This window comes from Amblyomma mixtum, chromosome 9 (genome assembly GCF_055824585.1).
Source record: "Amblyomma mixtum isolate Tamu chromosome 9, ASM5582458v1, whole genome shotgun sequence".
In the NCBI taxonomy this organism is placed as follows: domain Eukaryota; kingdom Metazoa; phylum Arthropoda; class Arachnida; order Ixodida; family Ixodidae; genus Amblyomma; species Amblyomma mixtum.
In genome coordinates, this window is record NC_143020.1 from 59,197,665 (window position 1) to 59,223,899 (window position 26,235).

Genomic DNA, 26,235 nt, shown 5'->3' on the forward strand with positions numbered 1-26,235 from the left:
GGCTGAGATACACTTCGGCCCTCTGTCTTCTCCCTCCTACACGCTTCAGAGCATAGGCACCCCTCAAGGGTCCGTCCTTTCACCCTTTTTGTTTAACATTACCCTCATCCCCCTCGCCCGAAAATTGGCAACTATTCCCCACCTGAAGCACACTCTTTATGCCGACGATATCACCCTGTGGACCACCCACGGCAGTGACGGCGGCATAGAGAACACCTTACAGGAAGCAACCACACTCACACAAAATTACGTACGGACCATCGGACTGTCTTGCTCCTCAGAGAAGTCCAAACTCTTCCTCATCTGGCCTAAGAACCACCGCTGCCCCCGCTCCCCCATTGCCATTGAACTGAATGGTGACCCGGTACCTGAGGTTGGCACCCTCCGTGTATTGGGCCTGCACATCCAGAACGATGGCAAAAACACCACCACCCTCAAGAAACTCAAGCAGGTTGTAGGAGCGATATCGCACCTCATCCGCAGGGTTTCGGGACGTCATAGAGACATTTTTTTACAGTTGTAAGTACGGGGTAGCGTACAGCACACGGCTGAGCACAAATGCATGAAGGAGCGCGATCCTATGTCGCCTCATTCATGTGCTCAGCCGTGTGCTGTACACTACCCCGTACTTACAGCTGTAAAAAATCACAAAAACGCTTTGGATGCTTTGATTGGCAAGGCATTCAAGGTAGCACTTCATCTTCCCCTCAACACACCCACAGACAGACAGCCTGGGCCTCCACATTACGATCGGGGAACTGGAGGTCGGTATATCCTGGACTCCCTCGGAATCGAAATACCGGCCAACGACCCAATCCCCCTCGCCATCCCACGAACCCTTCACCAGCAGCTCCCCAGGCAGCACAACAACATTGGCCGAAGGTCGGTCAACTGTTGGCAAAAATTGACACGAACATCGGTCCTACACTGGCATTTGGGCCGAGCGCTACCACTTTACACATTGGACCTACTTTCATGCCAGTTTTGGGCCAATGTTCGGACGATCAAGCGGCCAACGCAGTACCGATGTTCGTTCTGCAGCATGGGCCAGCAAAGGTCTCATACTGGTATCCAACTTTCAAACATTGGTAGCCAGCTTTCGAATAATGGTTTCCAGCTTTCGAATAATGGCATCCAGCTTTCGAATAATGGTTTCCAGCTTTCGAATAATGGCATCCAGCTTTCGAACGCTGGCACATGCAATTAACCCACTCGCCAATGACCGGCACTGTGGATGGATGTACATACCATTCTACCTAGCAAATATTCATAATAGAGGGTGCGAAAGAATTCCAGAAAAAAGACCCGTTTATTGCTTTGAGTTACAAGAATCACGATTTTAGCCCGCACAGGATGGTTTGCGCTACCACCAGCCACCCTGGAGAGTAAAGAAAGGGGGCCCAAGAGCATGGTGGCAGAGGCTGTGGGAAAACAATTTATTTTCAAGTTTGGTGCGTTCCGATCAGTTTGGGCAAAGCATCTGGGCAAGCTGCTGCGGAAGGGTAAGGCATCCATAAAATGCTCAACGGAGCTGTCCTCCAGTGAACTGATCAGTCATATTCGAAGTAATCGTTGCACTCCACTTGCAAGAGGGCTGCTGGACTGCATTCAAACAAATTCCTCGTCCAGCTCTTGCACGATGGCCTCACGAAGCGCCAAGCCTGCAACGATCGAGATGCATGATGTCATGGTAAGTTGAATTATGGCCATCACAGAACAAAAACAAAAACGATTAAATAACACCGAATTTTGTGAAACACAGTCATCGTGAAGACAATAGCAACATACTTTACAGGATATTTTTAAATTTATTCTTAAGAACCAGCACCACATTAGTTGCACAAAGTGGAATTTAATTTACTAAACTTCTCTTATACCAAATGGTTTAATTTAGTCCAATGCGTTGTGTCGCACTCCCAGTAAATATATTCAATGCGAGATAAGCAAATTAATGTGAGATTGAAAACAGATTAATGTATTATTTTGTTTTAATATCATAACTCGTATCTCTAAATTGCGAGCTAATTTTTTATTCAAGTAAATATGCACAGGTTGTAGCGTCTCTTCGACATGGACGTCAAAACAACATTTTTGATTAGTTTTTTTTAATAGGGTTAAAAATACGGCTTTCGATTTTTTGCGAAATACGCTGAACGCAAGGAACTCAGGGCACCTTTGTTTTATCTTAGTCGCTTCGCATGCATGCTATAATTGGATTCGAAACTGCGACTTGCAAACCACACAAAAATACTAGTCTGATAGTCCAGAGTAATGCCCTTTTTCATTGCATTTTTCAATGCCCTTTTTCATTGCGAGAGGACTTGGGCAAAAGCTTTAACCAGAAATTGCGGATTTTCTATTGAGTCTGCAAGTGTAGAAGGCAAAAAGAAACAGTACGGAAGTATTACACATATTCTTACCAACTGGTCTGCAGTGGAAAATTAATTAAGCGGTTCTGATTTCCGTCGTGCATAAGCGGTAAAGGACATACTCCCGAATGCATCTCATCTCAGGTCATATGAGTTCAAACCCGCTGTCAGCTAAAGTAGTGAATCTTCAGTGAGTTCATCTCACCAAAGATGAAAAATTAAATTCTCACCATTCGGCCACAATTACACTGCGCACGACGTCAAGCAAGCCCTTTCGCAATGAGAGTGGGTACACAGAAGTCGTCCTCGTGCTTTTTGGCTCCCTCTGTTTTCCTGCCGAAAAAATAAAGGCGCATGTAGTCAAAGCAACGTTTACTATAAAACCACTTTAACTTCCAGACGTATATCAAGATAAAAGAGTTTTAGTACTTACAAATAAGATCTTGCAGGCGGTACGAACAGCGTCGGAGCTCTCCTAATATATGAGCGTGGCTTTTCGCGTGCACAGGCTATGAACGGTGCTAGCTCGAGTGTGCATGCATTTTCGTCGTGTTGGTTGTGCACGTGGTTGGGCTCCGCCGTGGAGTCAAGAATGTCTTATTGTGATGCGTCGCGCGGTTCCAAGACGAGCAGTGGAGACGATGGTGTGGGGGGGGGGGGGGGGTTGGCTGGAGGGGATAGAGTCATTTTCCTTTACACAGGTTTTGTGGTTCCGAGAAAAGTCCTCAAGCTGAAAGGTGGAGACAGGGAGATCGTGGAAGGGTGCACGAACAGCGAAGCGCGTAGCTGCGCGCGAGGGAAAATAGCTTTGAGGAAGTGACAACCAAAAATAAAAAAAAAGCGCTTCGCGGAATGGGGGGTTAGCCCGCTACCTAAAAAAAAGGGTGCGGCCGGGAGAACAGGTGGGGAGATATGGGAAGAATTGAAAGAGAGAGGGAAAGGGCCAAAACACGTGAAAAAGGTTTGGAATTTTTAGAGAACGAGTCACATGGCCACAGGCAGTACGGAAAGATATACCTACAAGGAACAAGCGGATGGGAAACACGAAAGCGTCAAAGAATTGCTACAAAGCTGCAGTAAAAGCCCGAAAATTTTGAAGTGAAAAACTTGGAGCTTCAAGATGAATTTCGCCAAAACGACTTCAGACACTCGCGTATTTTGTGGGGCAGTATGATGTGGCTTCTGTTAGTTCAAGATAGCTTAAAATGTTACCACATAATAACAAAAATATAAAGCAAAAAATATCCAAGCAGAATGCGCGCTCTTTCATAGTTTCATGTACCGTACATACGCCAAACAAGCTAGGTTAACATGCGTCCAACGCCAGTTGTCAGTCCATTTATTCAGTGGTCGTCGAGGAATCCTCAAATTGTTTGTTGGTGTGGAAGTTTCGCGCAAAAAAAGCAAAAACAAACAAAGGCATATTGAATTGTCGTTCGCAACTACTTTCGATGGTTTTCATCAATAAAGGTCATGTTCGAAAAAAAAAAAACTTGCGAGTAAATATGCAAGGACGTGAGCAAGAGCTATATTGCCCCCAATGAAAATTACGCAACAGAAGAATAAAATGGTCAAAAACAACAATTTCCAACACTACGATTTGCAGAAAAGGAAGGAAATAGCAAATCAGAAAACACGGGAAAGCCGCGATCACAGGGCACGAGGTAGGGAAGCGTAGGAATCGCTTAGCGCGTGTCCGCGTGCGTTTATGAAGCACCCGCCTAATATTTCACGAGCGCAACGCATAATTCGAAATTATGAGGCGACTGCTTCGTTTCTGGACGTTGCCAAAACTGAGCACAATTTCGGTTTAGCGAATGCACTTGCGCTAATCTATTACGTTTGTATCGCGATCTCCATGAAGCAGACACCAGCTGCGCACTGCGGCAGTGAATTCCTAGAGCGAATAAAAAAAAGTGATTTTTTTATTCCAAAAATTTAATCAAATCAAACTTATTTGATTTTTGTTGAAGGCGCCTGTTGACAATTTTTGTTGAAGGCGTCTCGGGTGTAATCAGAACGTTAATTCTGATCAACAGGAGTTCGATCGCAATTCTTCTAAACGTATTATTGCTGCTCACTGCGCAACCAGAGTGCAGCTTTTCCAACGGAATCATGGGTAGCTTTGCTCACAAACTGCAAAAGTGTTCGGTTAAAATATAATAATAAATAAAACCAAATCTTTGAACTCGCATGTTTTAGCGCGTTCGAAAATTATGAACTGCCGATATGGTACTCGACAATAAAAATAATTTTGAACCCATTTTAATGGATGACACAATGTTTACCAACGTTTGCCAGTATACTTTGAACACTGGATAAGCGGTGGCAATCCTAGGCCAATATAGCCAGCTCCCGAAAATGGCATAGCCAATTCTGGCAGAGTGGAAGAACACTGGCTAACATGGCCCATGATAGCCAGGATTCGATGATGGCACAGCCAGCAATGGCAAACAGTGGGGCAATCCTGGCTAACCTGGCCCATGATAGCCAGGATCTAATTACGGCTCAGCCAATACTGGTAAAGCGACGGACAACCAGGGCCATTGTTGGATGTGCTAAGGAGTGGCACAACCAATATCGGATGCTCACTCGCAACTCTGGGCCTACTTAGGGCCACGCTTTGCCAGTGGATTTCCAATATTGGCCCGCTGCCGTGTGCTACCTGGGTCCTTATAAGGCCGCTCTCGTGGAATATGCACCGTCCCACCATGAGCAGCGCCGCAGAGCCCGTGCGAAGGCACTCCATCGAGCGTACGGCCCCGAGCCGGACGCCGTATGGGTGGACGCTGCCTGCACGGGTGATGAAGCTGCTCCCCAGAAGCTGCAGAGGAAGCTGCCATTGCACTTGCTATCGCCCGCACGGAAGCCCGGTACATCTTAAGTGACTCTAAAACTGCGATTCTAAATTTTGCTCGAGGCCTAGCTATGTCCTTGCTTTTGGCATATTGGACTCGCCCGATGCACCCCCGCCCTGCCAAGCGGAGCTGACATGGGTGCCCGCGCACTCCGGGAATCCCGGAAACAAGGCCGCCAACGTTTTAGCCCGGGGTTCTTTAAACCGGGCTCAGGTGGCCTCGGATTGGGGATTCACGAAGGAGCGCATGCACTCATTCAGCAAGCTGACGCAAGCCTACAGAGCCTCACGCCAGCTCTACCCCCCGCCCCACCTCTCCCTAGATAACAAACACGCAACACTCTGGCGCAGACTACAGACACACACTCTCCCCTCACCCCTTAACCTAACCCACTATCAGCCATCCTTTCCCACTCCCGCATGTGCTGTATGCCCAGAACCCTTCGCTTCTTCCCTCCACATCCTTTCCCTCTGCCCGGCGGACCCTCCCCCGCGGGACCTAGAGAACCTCAAGACCTGGGAGGACTGGGAGACCCTGGTGCGCACGGAGGACCCGGCCGTGCAGGCCATCGCCACCGGCCGGGCTGCCAGTGTTATGGACCTTAGGAACATAAACACTTGAGTGCACTGGGGTCGTGCGGGGACCCTGGGGCGTGCCCCGAATTCCTCTTCAAATAAAGTTTTTTCTCTCTCTCTCTCTATAATATTGCGCCATTTTTTTGCCTCAAAACCAATTTTCAGTTAAAGTGCTGGCCACGGCGGCTCAATGGTTAGTGCGCTCTGCTACTGAGCCAGAATACCGGGGCTTGAATCGGAGCGCTGCGGCCGCGTTTTTATTGAGGTGATTGAGGGGAAAAAAGAAGCGAATCATCCAGGAGGCCCTTACAATAGATGTTACACTAGTAGAGAAATGACAGCACCCAGTGCAGCGTGGGTATCCGTGGCAGATGGAGCTGTAATGATATTCCTTACATGATTTGATGTTAAACTACGTTTTGTAGCGTGAGCGACAATGGCCAGAGAGAGAGAGAGAAAGAAACTTTATTGTAAAAGGAATTCGGGGCACGCCCCAGGGTCCCCGCACGACCCCACTGCACTCAAGTGTTTATGTTCCTAAGGTCCATAACACTTGCAACCCAGCCGGTGCCGATGGTCTGCACGGCCGGGTCCTCCGAGCGCAGCAGGGTCTCCCAGTCCTCCCAGGACTTGAGGTGTCGCCGTTTCGCGTGCTCCTTCCGTCGACCATGCTGTGCACAGCTGGCGCGCCTCGCCGCACGCGCTTGCTGCTGCCGGCGGCGCAGAGCCACGTGACGTCACTGCTCACACGACGTATATCCCGGGATAGCAGATCTAAGCCACTGCCAATTTGTTCTTTAATCGCCGAGAAATTTTCTTCACAAGCGCCTTGCGCGATGTCTCAGTAACATGAGCCTACTTTCAATCCGGATGACTTTCTCTTTAATTTCAACTCTCATTGAATAAAAAAGAGCGCTGCGACCAGCTCGGACGAAACGAGTCAAAAAATTACGGGGAACTTTAGCGGCTAAAGTGCTGAAAGGCGAAAGCCTGAGTGCAGCATTCTGCTACACGATTGTTCACTTCACATTTTGTTGGTGCATTAATTAACTGCCAGTTAATGACGCTTAAGCTTCGCCTTTAGGAGTGGAACGCGACAGCGTGTTGTAGCGCTGCCACGGAGTCCATTGAACGCCATCACCCGCTCGGCGCGATGCCTTGCCCTTTGAACGCAACGCTTTTTAAGGAAAGTAAATGGCGCAGTAATTCTCTGTCGTCTCGGTGGACACCTGAGCCGCACTGTACAGGAAGGGAGGAAGTAGAGTGAAAGAAGAAAGAGGGGCCGTAATGAATAAAATGAAAATTGTATTTGAGGAAAGGAAATTACGCATTAACTGTCTCGCATATCTCAGTAGCACTAGTCGAAAATTGTATTTGACGAAAGAAAGTTGCGCAGTAACTGTCTCTTTTGTTTGTAAAACATTTTAGTGGCCAGCGGAGCCCTGGACTGAGGGCAACCGACCACTGATTAGAGGCGGACGACTTCGACAGAGAAGACTCCTGGGGGTAAAATCAAGGAGAAAACGCCTCTGAAGATGCTCCCAAACCGCAGGAAAAAGGACTAGAGTAAAATAAAGTTTTTCCTTCCTTCCTTCCTTCCATTCGCCGGGAAGAGCTTGGCAAGAGGTCGCGTTAAGTGGTCGAGAGTACATAGCCCTCGACGACTTTGTCAGCCCACTTCACCGCCAAAACTTGCGTTCTGGGGTCAGAGCTAGCCAGCACGGTCTCCCACCGCTCGAGAGAAGGAGCAGTAACTAGATCACCCGGAGGTGGCTCTATTTTGCAGTCCCACAGGATGTGATCGTAGGTAGCACGTTGGCCACAGTGTTTGCAGTTTGGGTTGTAAAGATCTGGATAAATGTGCGCGAGGAGTGATGGGGTGCGTATCGATCTCGTCTGTAGACGACGCCACTTAACCTCTTGTTCTTTAGTAAGTCTTTTGTCTGGAGGGGGGAAAATTCTCCTCTCTAGTTTAAAATGATTGGTGAGATCATGATATATGATCATGGAGTCCTTGGTGAAATTCAGGGAGCCAGACTCATCCACTGCCCGGTCGACTGTCTCACATATTTCGGTGGACACCCGTCAAAATTCGCGCGTGGTGACATCACGACAATTTGGACCAATCTGAAACGCGGACAAATACGCCTTGCTCGTCAGTAAATTGTTTTTGAGAAAAGGAAATGTATCTGTCTCGCATATCTCGGTGCACACCTGAACCTCGCCGTAACGGGAAGGGAGGAAGATGGGAGTGAACGAAGACACCGTATTCACTAGACGCACCTTTGTTCATTCCAAACCATCGAGCTGGCATAGCGGAGTGGTAGCGTGCTCGACTCGCACTCCGGAGACCGGGGTTCGATTCCCAAGCTCGGCCAATTTCTTAGTCGGTTTTATTTATTTATCTGGTCTGACTAGGAAGGTTAATTTGACTAAATGGTTAAGTAAGCAATTAACTAAACTCAAACTTACTTGGAGTATCACTATATGATCCCTTTAATTGGTTGCGTGGTTAGTAGCCAAAGTACAATTGGCCCCGTTTGAAATTCGCGCACTGTGACGTTACGACCGTTTCGACCAACTGAAAAGCGTGACATTTCTTGTCGACAGCTCCTGCTTACAACGATGAGGCATTAAAGGCTTCCGCCTTAATAGAACTCATCGAAAGAGCGCGGACAGCAGCCTACGCCAATGGGGTTCAGGAATGAGAGCTCCACCCGCCGCTACTACCGCCTAAACAATTTCATTAAAATATTTTCCTACCTGAATATCTTTAACGTGCACAGACAGTTTAGAAAACGATATTCACACCCCGCCTCCCCCCGTAATCCTCTAACAGCTGTTGACTGAAAAGTGAAAATGGGTTTTTCAGGAAAGGAAATGGCGCACTAATTGTCTCCTATCCCGGTTGACACCCGAACGGCGCTGTAAGGAAAGGGAGGACTGTGGGAGGAAAAGTTGAAAGAGGTGTCGTAGTGGAGGGCCCCGGATAATTTCGACCACCTCGGGATCTTTAACGTGCTCTGATAGTTCGAAAGTTACACCCCCTAATCCTGTCCCAATTGTTAACTGAAAATTGTTCTTTTAGGAATGAAAAACTTTTGGCTGGGGCTTAGTTAAGGTTAAGTCTGGATATCTCGAAGCGAAAAGCTGCGGTGATCCGCGATAAACACGTGCTTGCGGCGAACGTCAAACGATGACGCATAGCGCGCGGCAGCGTGCGCCTGTTCTATGGGCAAGTGCGCCTTATATACCCGTCCTTTCAAATGCGCACTGCGCACGGCTGTGGTGAAAGGTCAAATGGTGGCGAGGTCGAGAAGCGGCGGCACCCATGCGCAGTAGCCTGCGCCGTGCGTGACATCACTCGTGCTCCGACATACGCCGGCTCACGCGAAGCGCGGTGTTGACTAGCGTAGTGAAGCTTTTCGCCTCAAAAGGCGCAGTAATGGTCCTTCATCTCAGTGGACACCCAAACCACGTCAAGATACGCCGGCTGACGCGAAGCGCGGTGTTGACTAGCGTAGTGAAGCTTTTCGCTTCAAATGTGCAGTAATGGTTCCTCATCTCAGTGGACACCCAAACCGCGCCAAGCGAGGAAGGTGAGAGGGAAAGAAGGAGAGAAAGAAGTGCCGCAATGGAGATATCCACAATAATTTCGACCGCCCGGGGATCTTTAACGTGCACTGAAATCGCTCAGCACACGGATGCCTTTTCGGTTTCGTCTCCATCAAAACACGGCCGCCGCGGCCGAGACAGTACCGAAATCCGGCTCAGTAGGCGAACGCACTCAGTACTCAGCCATAGCCGCTGTTCACCAACTGTTAATAGCGCAGCGAATTCTCTAAAAGAAAAGAATTTTGTAAGACCGACTGAATATAAATAGTATCTTTACTTTTATGCTCCATTCAGTGACGTTTCAACTTCCTGCAATTTAACGGTTTAAATCTAGTTTTTCTCCTGATCTTTCAAGCTTGGCTGCTTTATTCTTGCTTCGTCTATCTGCACTTTCACGTCATTTGGACCTGCATGAGCCTTTTAAATAACTCGCGGGTCATTGCCACGGCATTCTACTTTTCTAAAGCTCATGATTTTGTCGTTCGGTGGCCGCTTTCAACGCTTACCTTGTGCGGCTGGTCCAACTGTACATCAGGACGCAGTTCAGAGAGAACAAAAAAAAAAAAAATCTTCCTAATGCGAAATTTCAGAGCTGCTCATCAGCTGTTTCAACTTTTCGATAGATTGAGGCGAAGAATTGGCGAAAGCCATGTATGTGCAATTACAGACTTCTTTTTCGCACATATTCTTTCTTCAAGAAACACTCCACTAACAGTTCTTGATGGTCATAAGGAAGCTTTGTGGTCGGGGAAATAGACGTATATATGCTCGAGTTGCTGCACCAATGCCTGGTTCTCAAAGATGAGGCCGTCGCTGTGGCTCAGTGGTTGCTGGATCTCATAGTTGCTAGATCGTAATTCGGCAGTGGTGGCCAAATAGCCACACAGGTGAAATGGATTTACGCCATTGTGCTGCGCCATGTCGCTGCACGTTAATGCCTCTTAGATGGTCTGATTGAATACTGAGCTTTCCCATACGGTGTTTCTCACAGCCCGTGCATCGATTCGGGATATTACTTATAAACTAGTGGCTCCTGATACAAGTAAGGAAATCTTGCACGGTAAGTGGCGCAATTTTTAGCTACGCAACTCTGTTAAAAGTCTGCCCCATGATGAACTCCCCATTGCAAACTCCGGTGCGATGTCGGAAGGGTCGCTGAGCTGAGGCTGACTTTCCATTCTTGTGAGGCTCTCCAGACAAAGAGGTTTGGCTCACCTATGAAGTTAATTAGGATGATGGCAGCGATGCAGAAATCGACTGTGGGGGCGGAGGGGGTGGAGATTCACTAGCGGCAGTAGGGCGTAGCCTGCACGCTGGGATGCTAGCGCGGCATTACTTGCGCAACAATGCTTCGGTAAGCTTGTTGTGGGTGAGACCAACCGAAATCTCTGTGCAGAGAAGCTGCGATAAGGAGGCCTATGAGCTACGGCCTGTTCGAGGCGCGTTAACAGCGCCGTTCCCAGTAGCTGGCTAAACGTAGCACTACCCTCCCAAAAGACTTGTTTAGAAAGAAGCCTTCATGCATAATCGGGATATATTGAGAGTAAGGCTACTTATAAGCGTACAAACGTAATTATGAGAGCGCGCGTTGCGTTGAGATTTCGCATTCGAAGAATGCGCTTTCCCTTGAGTTCCTGAACATGGCGGTGGTGAAGGTTTGGTAAACTGACTCGCGCGCTCACTCACTCACTTTTTCCTGACTCACTCACTCATTCAACCATTGACGCTCCCACCCACTGGTTCACACACCGATTCACTGACTGGCTCGCTCACTCGCTCACTCAAATGCTCACTGACTCAATCATTCCTTCATTCACTACTTCTCCAATTCGCTCGCTCTCTCAAATTTCTTTATGTTCTAGATGCCTTCTGACTGGTGGACACTCCTTTTCAACTTTCGTAGTTTAGTTCCACCTATGTTTCAACTTAGTAGGAGGAACGTTTTGCAGAAAAGTTCTAAGTATATAGCTGGGACTATATTCCTTTCATAGTCCTTTCATATATTCCTTTCTATTCATATTCCCAAAATAAGGGCAACAGAGTTATCAAGTTTTAGCTTCAACAGTGCTCCACTCTGAAATATCTCTAAACACGTTTCAGATATTACAAGTGAAACGCCATTCCGATTAACTTACTCGGCTACGGGGCTTTCTAGAAAGAGGAGCTCACGCAGTACCTGAAACATTATTCTAGGTTGCCGCGAACCAATGTAGACGTCACGACTTTTCAGTGATATTGAGCAGCGAACACATTATACGCACAAGGAGGTGTAGGCAAAGACATAGCTATAACACATTCAATTGCTGCAGCTCTGCCCCAAAGTCATTCACATCTTGTGGGGCTCTTGACATTGAATCGAGACATGAATGCTGTTGGAGACAAAGCATTTTAACCTCAGTAAACATATATCTCTAAATAACTGGGCATGCCATAGTGTTTTAACAATCAAGCTCAATCGTAACTTTATCTTATAAGTAATCTTAATAACTTGATAAATGTTCACCATGAAAAAAAAAGACAGACGATACTCAGTATAGGAAACTTTGAGCATAGCTCTTCAGGCGCTACCTGCTAGCGTTGGCAAATAGCGTGTTGTACTGTTAGCCACCGTCCAGGATATTCTCGTGGCAGCCACCTCTCAGGTGGCGTTTCGCTGCGCTACTTAGACAACCGGTTACGCCGACTGCGCCGACGGCGAATTCAACGCGGAAACCAGGAACGTGTGTCTAAGAGCTGCGCTCTCCACTGAAATCCTTCTGATCTTTTTCTTCTGGGCTGTGACATCATCGAGCATCGTGCCACTGATTTAGTTTCAGTCGTAAGATTTTAATTACTTCCAAGACGATACATGCAACTTCCAGCGAACATAGCCGCAAAACAAAATATCTAAATCCTACCTACCTAGCGGTTCAGCTAATAGAAAAGAATACTGTGGCAAAAAAATGTCCGCTCATTAAATAGTTTATCCGATTTCAAATCGCGAAACATTCCACCGTGGTCGTTGCGAGCTTTCCTACGTTACGCTCATCTCAAATGCACTGTTTCGAGGACAAGACGCGCCAGCTTTAAAACCATAGTTTCGTTCTATTTCTGAACGCACGGCCTATTTACCTCAAACTGCTTCAGCATTAAGTGAAACCTGTGATGGTTCAGAAACTGGCACACGCTGCCATCTGCCATTAGTGTACGAAGTGTAATACAATTTTTCTCTCCGGGACGTAGCTTCCGTCCTCTAAGATAAAATTCAAAGAATGTTCATCAAAATGAAAGTTGGGGGCGTCTTCTATTCGAAGGAGCAATCAATCTTTACGTAGAGACCCCTTCCATATGTGGAGCTCTATGCATGCCATTGTGGATGATATCAGCAGTGACCTACGTTAGTGAAATTTCCGTCGTACGCGATCTCTGAGCAGTTCTCATCTTTCTTCACCTTAGAAATCTCCCTAAATCCGATGGCGCTAATTATATGCAACGATTTCGCAGGTGCATAGCTGTAGTCCTCATCCTTCATCAGCACCAATCTGTGCGCGAGGTGAAGACAAAGGTATGAGGGGACGACAGGGCGAAAGGGAAGGCAATGTTGAAGACCGGCATAGCGAAAAGGAAATTCGGAACATTAGGGGTCAGAACACTCTCAGAAAAGGTATAAGAAGGAACAGAAATAAGGTACCTTGAATTCACGAGTCATCATTGTTTGGGTATCGTTAAAAATGCAGTAGAACGCGGTAAACTTTGGAGGAAATGTCCTCTCTGAAAGCATGTGTAAGATGAGCACTTTGGTCAACCTGGTGCCAGTTGTACTGAGGGCTTGATCTATGAGCATCTTCACTCTTTTCCTATTTTGAAAGATGGCATGGAGAATTGAGTGCGTCAATGGCGAAAGGGCATCGTCAATGATAGCAGTTATCTGAACCAATCATGAACTTGTGTAAGAGAGAAAATACTGAACTCTTTTTTTTTTCAGGTCCTAATTTTCAGTTCCGCTCTTTACAGAAATGGAGTTGTTATAGCCAACAGATAAAATTCATGAACACTCAAAATTCAGTATGTTGTGAGGCATATAAGGCATCAAAACTTTCTTTCCGTAGTATCCGTCGCATACTACCATAATATTAATGGTTTATGGGGGGTTCAACATCCCAAAGCAACGCGGCTATGAGGTACGCCGTAGTGGAGGGCTCCAGAAATTCAGACCACCTGAGGTTTTTTGACGCGCACTGATATTGCACAGTACACGGGCCTCTAGAATTTCGCCTCCATCGAAATTCGACTGCCGCGGCCGGGATCGAACCCGCGTCTTTCGGGTCAGCAGCCGAGCGCCATAACAGCTGAGCCCCCAAAGGATGTAAGAAATGCGAAAGGGTTCATGGTAAGTTGCTGGGCGAGTTGGTTCCGATATTCCATGACTACAGCGCAACGAACGGGACAAGAAGGACACAGGCAGAGACACAACACAGCGCTGACTTACAACTGAAATCTTTATTATCTGCCAGCCGGAATAAGTACCTAGCAGGCGGTGAAAAATGAAAAGTAATACACACAAGTCATGCAGCGGAAACAAAAAATTCAAAAAAAAACAGAATAAAGCACACGCGTGTCAACATTCACATTCAAGGTAGCGTTTTTCTTTTCCTGACAGCAGTAGAGATGGTGCGCTTATGCATTCTTCAGGGAGCCTTGCTATTATGTGTGCTTCTATGATTTCTCTTGTCAGCGAATCGCGGTTCCTACCTATCACAACGCACTCGTTGTACAATGGTACGCAGGCATCATTGTCATCTTCGTCATCAACATCATCACTTTTGCAGTTTCTACAGTGTTTCGATACGTGGCCTACGATAGGCCCACGTGCGACATTATAATCATGCTCTTTCAGTCTTTCGTTCATACATCGGCCGGTTTGGCCGATGTATTGCTTCCCACATGACAACGGCAAAGAGTAGATGACTCCCTCCTGGCAGGGGACAAATTGTTTCGCATGCCTTTTCAGGCAGCCGCGTGGTTCCCTGTTGGCAAAATTTACTGTTTTGACCGGGCTGGACAATCGTATAGGTGCCGAAAAACGACGTCGACTCCCACATGCTTCCCAATTCTCTCCAGGTTATGCGAGACCTGATGCAGATATGGCACAACGGCGACTTTTTTCTTTTTCTCCTTATCAGTTTTGCTGTTGGCAGCACACCTCAACTTTTTCTGCAGTTTTACTGCGACGGAGACCAAAACTTGTGAAAGGTAACCGGCCTCTGTCAAACGATCTACTTGGTTGTGGAAACTTTGCTCCAATCTGTGCTCGCATGTTTTCTTTACAACATTGTTAAAAACTGAATGGACAATTGCTCTTTTCACGAGCTTCGAGTGGGCTGATGAATATTGCCACGGACCTGGCTCGAGCTACCTGCGCGCTAAGCCGTGACGAGGACGAGATCGGCCACTGTGTCTTGGCCTATCCCCCGCAGTGGGTATGCGCCATTTTCTAGAGGACAACAACAACAACAACAACGACGAGGACGAAGTGGTCGCGTTCGCGTGGGGCGCGCTCGAGCTGGCTCTGTTCTGGGCGATTAAAACCCTCGGCTGTTCTGCGGTCCCCCTCTACGTCTACGACTGTTCTCCGTCTGGCCTGTGACATCTGGTGGAGGTCGCTTGGGTATTCTCGGCTGATGCTCCATCCTTCCTCGGAGAGCCGAAGCACAAGCCCGGTGCCTCTTGTGCGAACCCCCGTCCATCGTGTCAGCCGCAGGCTCCGCGGCTTGTCTCCAGAATTCGGACTCCGGCCTCAAGAGAGCGCACCCATGGCTACGACCACGGCAGCAAGGTCAGACAGCCGCGTGCAGACCATCTCCACCGGCCGGGCTGCCAGTGTTATGGACCTTAGGAACATAAACACTTGAGTGCAGCGGGGTCGTGCGGGGACCCTGGGGCGTGCCCCGAATTCTTGTTACAATTAAGTCTTTCTCTCTCTCTCCCCATCCGAATACCGCTCTCGTCCAGTGTGTCAAGCAGGCAGCGCATTGCTGACCGTGCTTTTGTTATCAGTTATCGCCGTCAGTTGCCGAGAGCACGCGAGAACTTGTTGGGACTTTTCTTGTTTTATGGTGGTTTACCGTCCCAAATCGACTTATGCTATGAGGGACGCCGCAGTGAAGGGCTCCGGAAATTTCGACCACCTGAGGTTCTTTAACAAGCACTGACATCGGACAGTACACGAGCCTCTAGAATTTCGCCTCCTTTGAAATTACAGCGCCGCGGCCGGGAGCGAACCCGCGTATTTCGGGTCGCCAGACGAGCTCCATAACCACGGAGCCACCGCTGCGGCTTCTGGCGGAAACTAGGAAACACATCTCGTATTGTGACTTGTAGGGCCATCTAGAATAGCATAGTAGAAAAAACTACCTGCCGCGTGGCAATGACGTCAGGGTCCAATATGGTTGATATCAATTCCAGTAAACCAAAAGCTAACGCTCGTTACCTCAACGTCTTCCAGACGGTGGCGGCCGTTTTTTTTAGTCTTGTTGGCATTCACTTGAAAGAAAAAAAAAGAGTAAAACGCTGAGACAGCGTATGAGTATCGAGGATTAGCAATATCGAACGATATTGCGTCATTAGAAATCTTCGCTGTATCCTTTTCAAATTTTCCGTTATATCCCGATATCTAATTTTTTTATGCCAACGTATGCAGCGCAAGAAGGGAAATGGCTTGACACCACTTGGAATGTCCTTCGTCTATTAGTTTGGCCGTAATAGACGTTTGAAGTTTCAAGAAGTCGTAGTTTGAGGAACCAAAGGTCATCGGTGCGAATCCATTTAATAGCTACGCTTTGATTTGACTTGTAATCTTATGCTGCATAATGAGCTGAATCATTTGATATTAACGCGAACATTCTGCGAGAGCGAGAAGGTCCACAATCTCTGTACGAAATGAACCACGAACTGGTTCACCTTGTGTTTCATGCTAACACGACCTTCAGAAAATGAGAGTATTAGAACAAAACCACTAAAAATCGAGCACTTCCCTGCGAATGAAACTGAATTCGGGGCACGCCCCAGGTTCCCCGCACGACCCCACTCCACTCAAGTCTTTATGTTCCTAAGGTCCATAACACTGGCAGCCCGGCCGGTGGCCATGGTCTGCACGGCCGAAGGTCTGCACCACTTTGATGACTGCCTGTCGAAGCTTTCTCTGATTTCAGTAAAGAACTGTTCGTTATTAACATTCTTTCCAGTCGTGCCCCTCAGCTATTTTGGACTGGCTTTTCAGGCGACGCCGTTACTAAGGTAAGGAAGTTTTTTTCGTTAAACAGATGTTGTGCAGCCTTTAAGGCGAAGCTTTCCAGAAGGCATTGTTTTCAATGGAATCTTGTGAGGTTTTGGAGCGTATGGTTGAGGGTATACCTAATATTATAAAACAGGAGACGTACAAATGTAATGTCGTGAATCACCCGGCTTCCTCCCCATTCAAAGGGAACACGGGGAGGGAAGAGTAAATGCGTGTGTCTATGAAGTGTGCTGATCGTTGAGGACGGGAAAAACTTGTGTGCGTATATGTTCTCGAAATAACTAGCACAGGAGTCAGTTTTCCTTGATCTTCAATGTCTTCTTGATATTAAGAGAATTTCTATGAAGAGCGCTGAGGTGGCTGCTGATGGCAGCTCAGCGTTTACTGAGCTAATAAGATAAAGATTGTACTCTATAATTTGATGTTTAATGAGGATTTAATGTTTCAAGAAATTACTTTAAGTATTGCCTGCTTGCATTGCATTGAAAAGCGCTATTCTGTCCTCTCCTTAATCCTAAAGAGCAGCGAAGTCGCTGGATAACGTTTTAAAAGTGTGTAATATTTGCTGCCATTCATTCATGTTTCCATTCATTCCACAATCTAAGGTTATATCACTTTATGTGTGTTTCGCTTTTCGAAATTCTAGAAAATTCTACGTGGTGAAGATTCTACCAGATCTCTTTCGGACTGTCGCCAGAATATTGGCTAATGCGCAAGGTGAACATTTCTCTGTTATGTTTCAAGTTCATAAATGACATCGCGTCACTAACCAAGCCGTATCTTTAGGCCCAGTTGTGACGACAGATGTAAAATGTCCTTTTCGTACAGCGGAATTTCCCTCTTTCCTAAAACCCCTGTATAAAGCGGCTCGTGCAGGACAACGATGACATCGAATGTTCCTGTATGATCTATTCAAGTTCAATGCAGTGCTTGATATAAGATGAAGTCTTCTATTTTGCTTTTTGTGTCATGCTACTGCTTTACCGCCATAAACACCATCGAGCCACAACATTCTAATCTAGAGTCATTGTTTCGAGCATGCATTATTGGCAACACGTATTCAAAAACCGATAGCTCCGTTTCTTTCTATTAGTTACCTATGTGCACATTCGCCCCTTAAAAAGCCTAACACATGCAGTCTCTAAGGCGAACACATTCAGTGTAGTATTCTACGGTCACCTGTTCAACATTCCATTTATTTCTCCATTGCTTTCATTTCCAGATCCTAAACGCTCGACGGCCTTCGGTGAAGCGCGACGCTGCGCTCTTGGTGCATACATCGCGCATCCTATTCCACTACTGCTCGAGGTGATTTTCACTTCATACACTGATTTCATTCAAGGCGTCTTCTTTCTCGTCCTAGATGTCGTGTTCAGTGACAGGTCAGACTAGTTGTACTTGGTTGGTTTATTGGGGTTTAACGTCCCGAAGCAACTCAGGCTATGAGGGACGCCGTAGTGAAGGGCTCCGGAAATTTCGACCACCTGGGGTTCATTAACGTGCACTGACATCTCACAGCACAGAGGCCTCTAGAATTTCGCCTTCATCGAAATTCGGCCGCCGCGGCCGGAATTGAACCCGCGTCTTTCGGGTCAGCAGCCGAGCACCGTAACCACTGAGCCACCGCGGCGGGGCAGTTGTACTTGGTGTTAAGGCGAAACTTCAGGAATGTTCACTCAACTGTGATTTAGTGGGTCGTTTGACAACTTTTCGAAAAACTTAACAGTCATCAGATCACCCGCATTGTGTCCATTTTTACGGGCTGCTACTGTGTGCCTCTTTCATGGCTGCTACTGTGAACGACCTGTTATTTCAGCTTGTGTTAAAATGTGGTTTCTTTCACAGTTGATACTTAGTCCATTATCAGGGAAACCGCGGAATTGGAAAGGTATGCAAAACACCTTAAATTTTCGAAAATAACGTTCCTAAATAATTTCAACGTGTATAAAGGGGCGAAAATATCGGTTTCCGATGCACAGCAATGCCGTAAGGCCATGGGTTCAATTTTTATGTACCGTAAAGCGTTGCCATTCTAGACAGAAATATACTTTACTCCAGGAGAGAAGGTTATCGTTGAGTTTTCGTTCATTCATTTCGGAATTTTTGGGCAGGGATTCTATCGCTATATTTGGTTCTGCCTTTAAGAGATTTGCATTATTGTCAAATATTTAAGCCGATGTGGTCTTCGTGTTAATAGCTGCAGTATTTACAGCATAATGTTACGCCGCCCATGCGCCGTCCATGCGATGTTCGTCCGCCGTACATTGTCGTCATCAGAGAGGTAATTTTTGTTTAACTCCTTGAAACCACACCATTACAGAGTTGGCATTGGCTTTCACATATTTAGTTCATTGTTAAAGATAAGATGCGAGGTAGTCTTTGGGTTAGCAGCCTTGTGTTCTTGCAGAAGCTGGAAGGATTCGAACATTGGATGTACGAAGACATCATGGCTGATCACTTGTCCCTCGCTCCATACGTGGAGGTAAGTGCTGCCTAAGTGTTAAAGAACCATTGTGTGAATTGGCAACGAGTCTGCTTAAGAATGAGGTGGATGTCAATATTCCTCCTCGTACCTGTTTTTCTGCCTTAAAGCTGTAGTAGACCACGTTCCGGCAGCGGAATTCACGTATTTCTGTGGCTCAGACTATCAGTGCTTTCATACCTGTTCATGAGTTCATCCAATGTTGTAACCGTGTCCAGCTTTCTCGGGCAAAAATTTTGAAAATTGGAAAACTGTAAGACACGCCATGAAAATATTGAAGGTTGTGGTCCATTATTCTGTTATGTAGCAAAATCTTTCTTTTAAAGTGTTTCCATAGATCCCATCGAAGAGTTCAGAGTGCCATACAAAACCAATGGGGAACACTTTTGAGGATAGGAAAAACGTGAATAAACAAATTACAAGACTGCCGTCGCCCGATCTGCGTATATATTGATTGCTGCAGTGAAATCTTATATTATGTGAAAATACTGCGTTCATAAACAGCTTCCCCCTCAAAAATGCTTTTGTCAAAAATTGCTGGGTACGACTGCCTATCACATTTCAGCAGAGGAGCAGAAAAAGTGCATTTATTTCTCCTCGCACTCCATAATGCGCTTCTATTGTTTTTTGCTTTCTCGCTATCTCAACGTATGTTGATGTAATCCTAATCCTGATATTCTCGCTACTCTAAATCAATTTTTTCCGTCGAACTTTTCTGCTAGGGTATCTTGAATCTATGCAGAAATTGTATGCATGACTTCGTTATCATAAATTTGTGACAGATCTTAGCTGGCGCTACTAAGCCTTGCGGCCTATGACACTGCACTAGGACAAGTTTCAGTTTTAGTTGAATTACGCGCAATGAAAATGAACTTACTTTTTCCACTGGCTTTAGGTTCTAAGTGATCTCCGGAACAACGGCGTCCAAATGCCTGCCGAACGTTTGTTCTAAAAGTGTTAAGAATTTATACAATGAATGCTTAATAAAAGGGCTATGCCGTCTTCATCGAAACAAAGAGGACAATATATCCATACTGATGCTTGCGGAACACGGACATCTCATCTCACGCCGCACGGTTATAAGCCAATAATGCATTCTCACGCACGCATACGGCGCGCCACATCCGAGTGATCTATTCTACTCCGTGCGGATACAGAGGCTATGGAGGCAGTTTTGGATATTATCATATGTAGTTTTTCCCCGAAAAAAGAATACAGCCGTTAGTTTCTTGTTATGGGTCTCGCAGTGCCCAAAAAACAAAAAAAGATACGTGAACTAGACTGTTATCTCGAATTTCTGATAACCCTGACAGAATTTGGCTGGTAAACTATACCGGAATTTACTTTAGCCATAAACCGGCTTTGGCGCTCCTCGACTGTTTGTGTTTTATTTATTTGAAATACCTTACAGGCACATTGGGCATTGTGTAACGGGGCGAAAAATACTATAGAGTACATTAAGAGCCAAAGGAAACAAAAGGGAAAACATAAGATTATGATAAAAATAAATCAACAATACGATGCATTAATAACAAATGAAACAAAATGGAAACATACAGTCATGGTAAACAATATATCAACAAATTAGAGAAGTCGAGAGCAACAAAAGGCGGAAGCAACAAAAGCAAAACAAAATATACGCGAAACAAATTAAGCACAAGAATAAAGAATAATGCGCTCGTGGAAGCTGTAACAATGAGTAACATAACGTGATTAAGGCAAACACGTTTTCCTTCAAACGCTTAAGGTTGGCGAAAAACGGTTAGAAATGAGGTGCAGTATTTTTCCCCAAATAAACCAATTGCAGTCTTAAAGCTGCTGAGAGACAATATGGTGGACTGCAGCCCAACAGAATGTATCGAAAAAAAAAGATGTTCAGAATACTTCCATATTTTGATTCCGTATTTTCATTTTTATTGATAGTGACTGCCAGTATGAGTCTCACGCACTGAGACTCACTCTCCCGATTCCTGGGAATATGTCGTGGAGAATTTTGTTCTCCAGGGCGTCCTATGAATGTTCTTCTGAAGTAAGTTGCAGGACGTAGAAGATGGGACGCTACTCAGGGCTGGCATGATTCCCAAACCAGCGTCTGTATTCTACAAGGGTGCATTTGTATATTTTCTATTGCGGATCAGTTTGGTTGCCGGCATTGGCCACTGTGGTTAGGTGACGTAGATGCGGCTGACAAGAATCCGTGGGAACCCCAGTAGCACAAACGGAGCTCGGAATTGCGGGCCCTCGTGGGCCCCACACGGACAGCCCATGGGGGCCCGATGGGAGATATGTGCGGGATTTGCAACTCGGCATCGCGCGGGACCCACAGGGGCAGCCCAGTGGGCTTGCTACATAGGACCAGCAGGGGACCCCTATGGTCTGCATGCATAAAAACGATACAGGGGGCTTTCCTCGGTCCTTTGTGGGACCCATAGGGGCAGTAATGGGCTTCTTAGAGGGGACCTCCAGGGGGGCTTAGGCGGCAGTGCAACGGGGACCCGCACGGGCTAGCCCAAGTCCGGCCCACATGGGCAAGCCCAAGTCCGGCTCACATGGGCAAGCCCAAGTCCGGCCCACATGGGCTAGCCCAAGTTCGGCCCACAGGCAAACACACATAGACCAAGAAAGAGACAGGACACACACCAGCGCTGAATTCAGCGCTGGTGTGTGTGTCCTCTCTCTTTCTTGGACTTGGTGTGTTCGCGCTGTTGAACCATCATTATGAATATACACTAATTAGCGCAATCTGGACCTCATCCGCAGGAAAAACAGTCCACTTTTGCTTCTCAACCGGCTTTCCTTGGGTGATGGCTCCCCCTCCCAATTTCTTATCCTTGTTAGAGACACCTCGGCGCGCGCTATCTTTTTCCCATTGAACATGAAACGCGAGCTGTGATCAAGGGCGTCCGCAGAATTTTTTGCAGGGGGGGGGCCCATTGGTTGTTGGCGCCGGAGGGGGGGGGGCATGTTCGTAGCAAAAAGGCACTATTTGCGGTATGAATTTATTTATTTATATATAAATAAAAAATAAGTGAAATACACACATGAAATAAAAATTACAAACAGCAAATTAAAGTGTGGCTAGGAGAGATACATTGCAGTTTATCAACGAAGAAACAATTAAAATTAATAAAAAATCGAAAAATATACTGTCACTTCGTGGAGAAGAGTGCTCAGTATAGGCATAGTCCTTCAATGCTTTTATGGTCATGAAACTTCTCCGTAACTCTATGGGAGAGCTTCATATGTTGACCGCGCCTTCCACGAGGCGGCGCTAAGAGTCGTGTGGGGGTAGAGTTACTGTATATGCTACCAAAGGTAGCAGAGTTGCGCGTAGGTCCGCCATCTTGCCTGTCAAGCAACCGAAGTTATGCGGCGAAGCCGCACTCCGTTTCCGCAGGCGACATGCCTAGCGCATCACCGATCGACCGTGGGCGCTTTTCCAAAGTTTGCAAGTCACTTTTTCGCTTGATCGCAAACAAAGAGCATCGAAACAGCTGTCTGTTTAACACAATTAAGAATTATAGTAAAGAAAAGAAGAAGCGCCGCTCTTTCTAACGCGCGGCGTGAGGTCCAGTAGCAGACGATGCACAGTATCCTAGTATCCTTCCCCGAATTTTTTACGTGACAATTAAGGGGAGACTCAGTATTTTAGATGCGCCGTACAAATGCAGCATTTATTCATCTTTGCGGCAACATTTAATCGCCGGACCTGCGTTAAAAAACCTGTTAGAAGCGCTGCTCTTTCTAGCGCGCTTCGTGAGCTGCTGTAGCAGGCGATGCACACAGCCTCCTTCCCCGAACTTTTTACGCGATAACTAAAGAGAAGACTCAGTACATTAGATACGCCGTACAAATTCAGCATTAATTCATCTTTGCGGCAACGTTTAATCGCCGGATCTGCGTTAAAGAACCTGTTAGAAGAAGCGCTGCTCTTTCTAGCGCGCGGCGTGAGCTACAGTAGCAGGCGATTCACACAGCCTCCTTCCCCGAACTTTTTACGCGATTACTAAAGAGCCGACTCAGTATTTTAGATACGCCGTACAAATGCAGCATTCATTCATCTTTGCGGCAACGTTTAATCGCCGGATCTGCGTTAAAGAATCTGTTAGAAGAAGCGCTGCTCTTTCTAGCGCGCTTCGTGAGCTGCTGTAGCAGGCGATTCACACAGCCTCCTTCCCCGAACTTTTTACGTGATAACTAAAGCGCAGACTCAGTATTTTAGATACGCCGTACAAATGCAGCATTCATTCATCTTTGCGGCAACGTTTAATCGCCGGATCTGCGTTAAAGAATCTGTTAGAAGAAGCGCTGCTCTTTCTAGCGCGCGGCGTGAGCTACAGTAGCAGGCGATTCACACAGCCTCCTTCCCCGAACTTTTTACGTGATAACTAAAGCGCAGACTCAGTATTTTAGATACGCCGTACAAATGCAGCATTCATTCATCTTTGCGGCAACGTTTAATCGCCGGATCTGCGTTAAAGAATCTGTTAGAAGAAGCGCTGCTCTTTCTAGCGCGCTTCGTGAGCTGCTGTAGCAGGCGATGCACACAGCCTCCTTCCCCGAACTTTTTACGCGATAACTAAAGAGAAGACTCAGTACATTAGATACGCCGTACAAATTCAGTATTAATTCATCTTTGCGGCAACGTTTAATCGCCGGATCTGCGTTAAAGAACCTGTTAGAAGAAGCGCTGCTCTTTCTAGCGCGCGGCGTGAGCTACAGTAGCAGGCGATTCACACAGCCTCCTTCCCCGAACTTTTTACGCGATTACTAAAGAGCCGACTCAGTATTTTAGATACGCCGTACAAATGCAGCATTCATTCATCTTTGCGGCAACGTTTAATCGCCGGATCTGCGTTAAAGAATCTGTTAGAAGAAGCGCTGCTCTCTCTAGCGCGCGGCGTGAGCTACAGTAGCAGGCGATTCACACAGCCTCCTTCCCCGAACTTTTTACGTGATAACTAAAGCGCAGACTCAGTATTTTAGATACGCCGTACAAATGCAGCATTCATTCATCTTTGCGGCAACGTTTAATCGCCGGATCTGCGTTAAAGAATCTGTTAGAAGAAGCGCTGCTCTTTCTAGCGCGCTTCGTGAGCTGCTGTAGCAGGCGATTCACACAGCCTCCTTCCCCGAACTTTTTACGCGATTACTAAAGAGCCGACTCAGTACATTAGATACGCCGTACAAATTCAGCATTAATTCATCTTTGCGGCAACGTTTAATCGCCGGATCTGCGTTAAAGAACCTGTTAGAAGAAGCGCTGCTCTTTCTAGCGCGCGGCGTGAGCTACAGTAGCAGGCGATTCACACAGCCTCCTTCCCCGAACTTTTTACGCGATTACTAAAGAGCCGACTCAGTATTTTAGATACGCCGTACAAATGCAGCATTCATTCATCTTTGCGGCAACGTTTAATCGCCGGATCTGCGTTAAAGAATCTGTTAGAAGAAGCGCTGCTCTTTCTAGCGCGCGGCGTGAGCTACAGTAGCAGGCGATTCACACAGCCTCCTTCCCCGAACTTTTTACGTGATAACTAAAGCGCAGACTCAGTATTTTAGATACGCCGTACAAATGCAGCATTCATTCATCTTTGCGGCAACGTTTAATCGCCGGATCTGCGTTAAAGAATCTGTTAGAAGAAGCGCTGCTCTTTCTAGCGCGCGGCGTGAGCTACAGTAGCAGGCGATTCACACAGCCTCCTTCCCCGAACTTTTTACGCGATTACTAAAGAGCCGACTCAGTATTTTAGATACGCCGTACAAATGCAGCATTCATTCATCTTTGCGGCAACGTTTAATCGCCGGATCTGCGTTAAAGAATCTGTTAGAAGAAGCGCTGCTCTTTCTAGCGCGCGGCGTGAGCTACAGTAGCAGGCGATTCACACAGCCTCCTTCCCCGAACTTTTTACGCGATTACTAAAGAGCCGACTCAGTATTTTAGATACGCCGTACAAATGCAGCATTCATTCATCTTTGCGGCAACGTTTAATCGCCGGATCTGCGTTAAAGAATCTGTTAGAAGAAGCGCTGCTCTTTCTAGCGCGCTTCGTGAGCTGCTGTAGCAGGCGATTCACACAGCCTCCTTCCCCGAACTTTTTACGTGATAACTAAAGCGCAGACTCAGTATTTTAGATACGCCGTACAAATGCAGCATTCATTCATCTTTGCGGCAACGTTTAATCGCCGGATCTGCGTTAAAGAATCTGTTAGAAGAAGCGCTGCTCTTTCTAGCGCGCGGCGTGAGCTACAGTAGCAGGCGATTCACACAGCCTCCTTCCCCGAACTTTTTACGTGATAACTAAAGCGCAGACTCAGTATTTTAGATACGCCGTACAAATGCAGCATTCATTCATCTTTGCGGCAACGTTTAATCGCCGGATCTGCGTTAAAGAATCTGTTAGAAGAAGCGCTGCTCTTTCTAGCGCGCTTCGTGAGCTGCTGTAGCAGGCGATGCACACAGCCTCCTTCCCCGAACTTTTTACGCGATAACTAAAGAGAAGACTCAGTACATTAGATACGCCGTACAAATTCAGCATTAATTCATCTTTGCGGCAACGTTTAATCGCCGGATCTGCGTTAAAGAACCTGTTAGAAGAAGCGCTGCTCTTTCTAGCGCGCGGCGTGAGCTACAGTAGCAGGCGATTCACACAGCCTCCTTCCCCGAACTTTTTACGCGATTACTAAAGAGCCGACTCAGTATTTTAGATACGCCGTACAAATGCAGCATTCATTCATCTTTGCGGCAACGTTTAATCGCCGGATCTGCGTTAAAGAATCTGTTAGAAGAAGCGCTGCTCTTTCTAGCGCGCGGCGTGAGCTACAGTAGCAGGCGATTCACACAGCCTCCTTCCCCGAACTTTTTACGTGATAACTAAAGCGCAGACTCAGTATTTTAGATACGCCGTACAAATGCAGCATTCATTCATCTTTGCGGCAACGTTTAATCGCCGGATCTGCGTTAAAGAATCTGTTAGAAGAAGCGCTGCTCTTTCTAGCGCGCGGCGTGAGCTACAGTAGCAGGCGATTCACACAGCCTCCTTCCCCGAACTTTTTACGTGAT

At 46.8% G+C, this 26,235-nt stretch overlaps 1 protein-coding gene across 1 annotated transcript in view; it reads left to right on the forward strand.

Moving 5' to 3' along the window:
* The first annotated feature begins 16,576 nt into the window (after window positions 1–16,576).
* Window positions 16,577–26,235, forward strand: part of LOC149329208 (uncharacterized) — a 39,309-nt gene continuing 29,650 nt past the window's right edge. Inside the window, exons 1-4 of the mRNA XM_089559202.1 lie at window positions 16,577–16,692; window positions 17,340–17,410; window positions 17,916–18,001; window positions 19,101–19,175. Coding sequence (XP_089415328.1) covers window positions 19,125–19,175 — 51 coding nt within the window. The 5' untranslated portion in view covers window positions 16,577–16,692; window positions 17,340–17,410; window positions 17,916–18,001; window positions 19,101–19,124. The remainder of the gene's footprint in view (window positions 16,693–17,339; window positions 17,411–17,915; window positions 18,002–19,100; window positions 19,176–26,235) is intronic.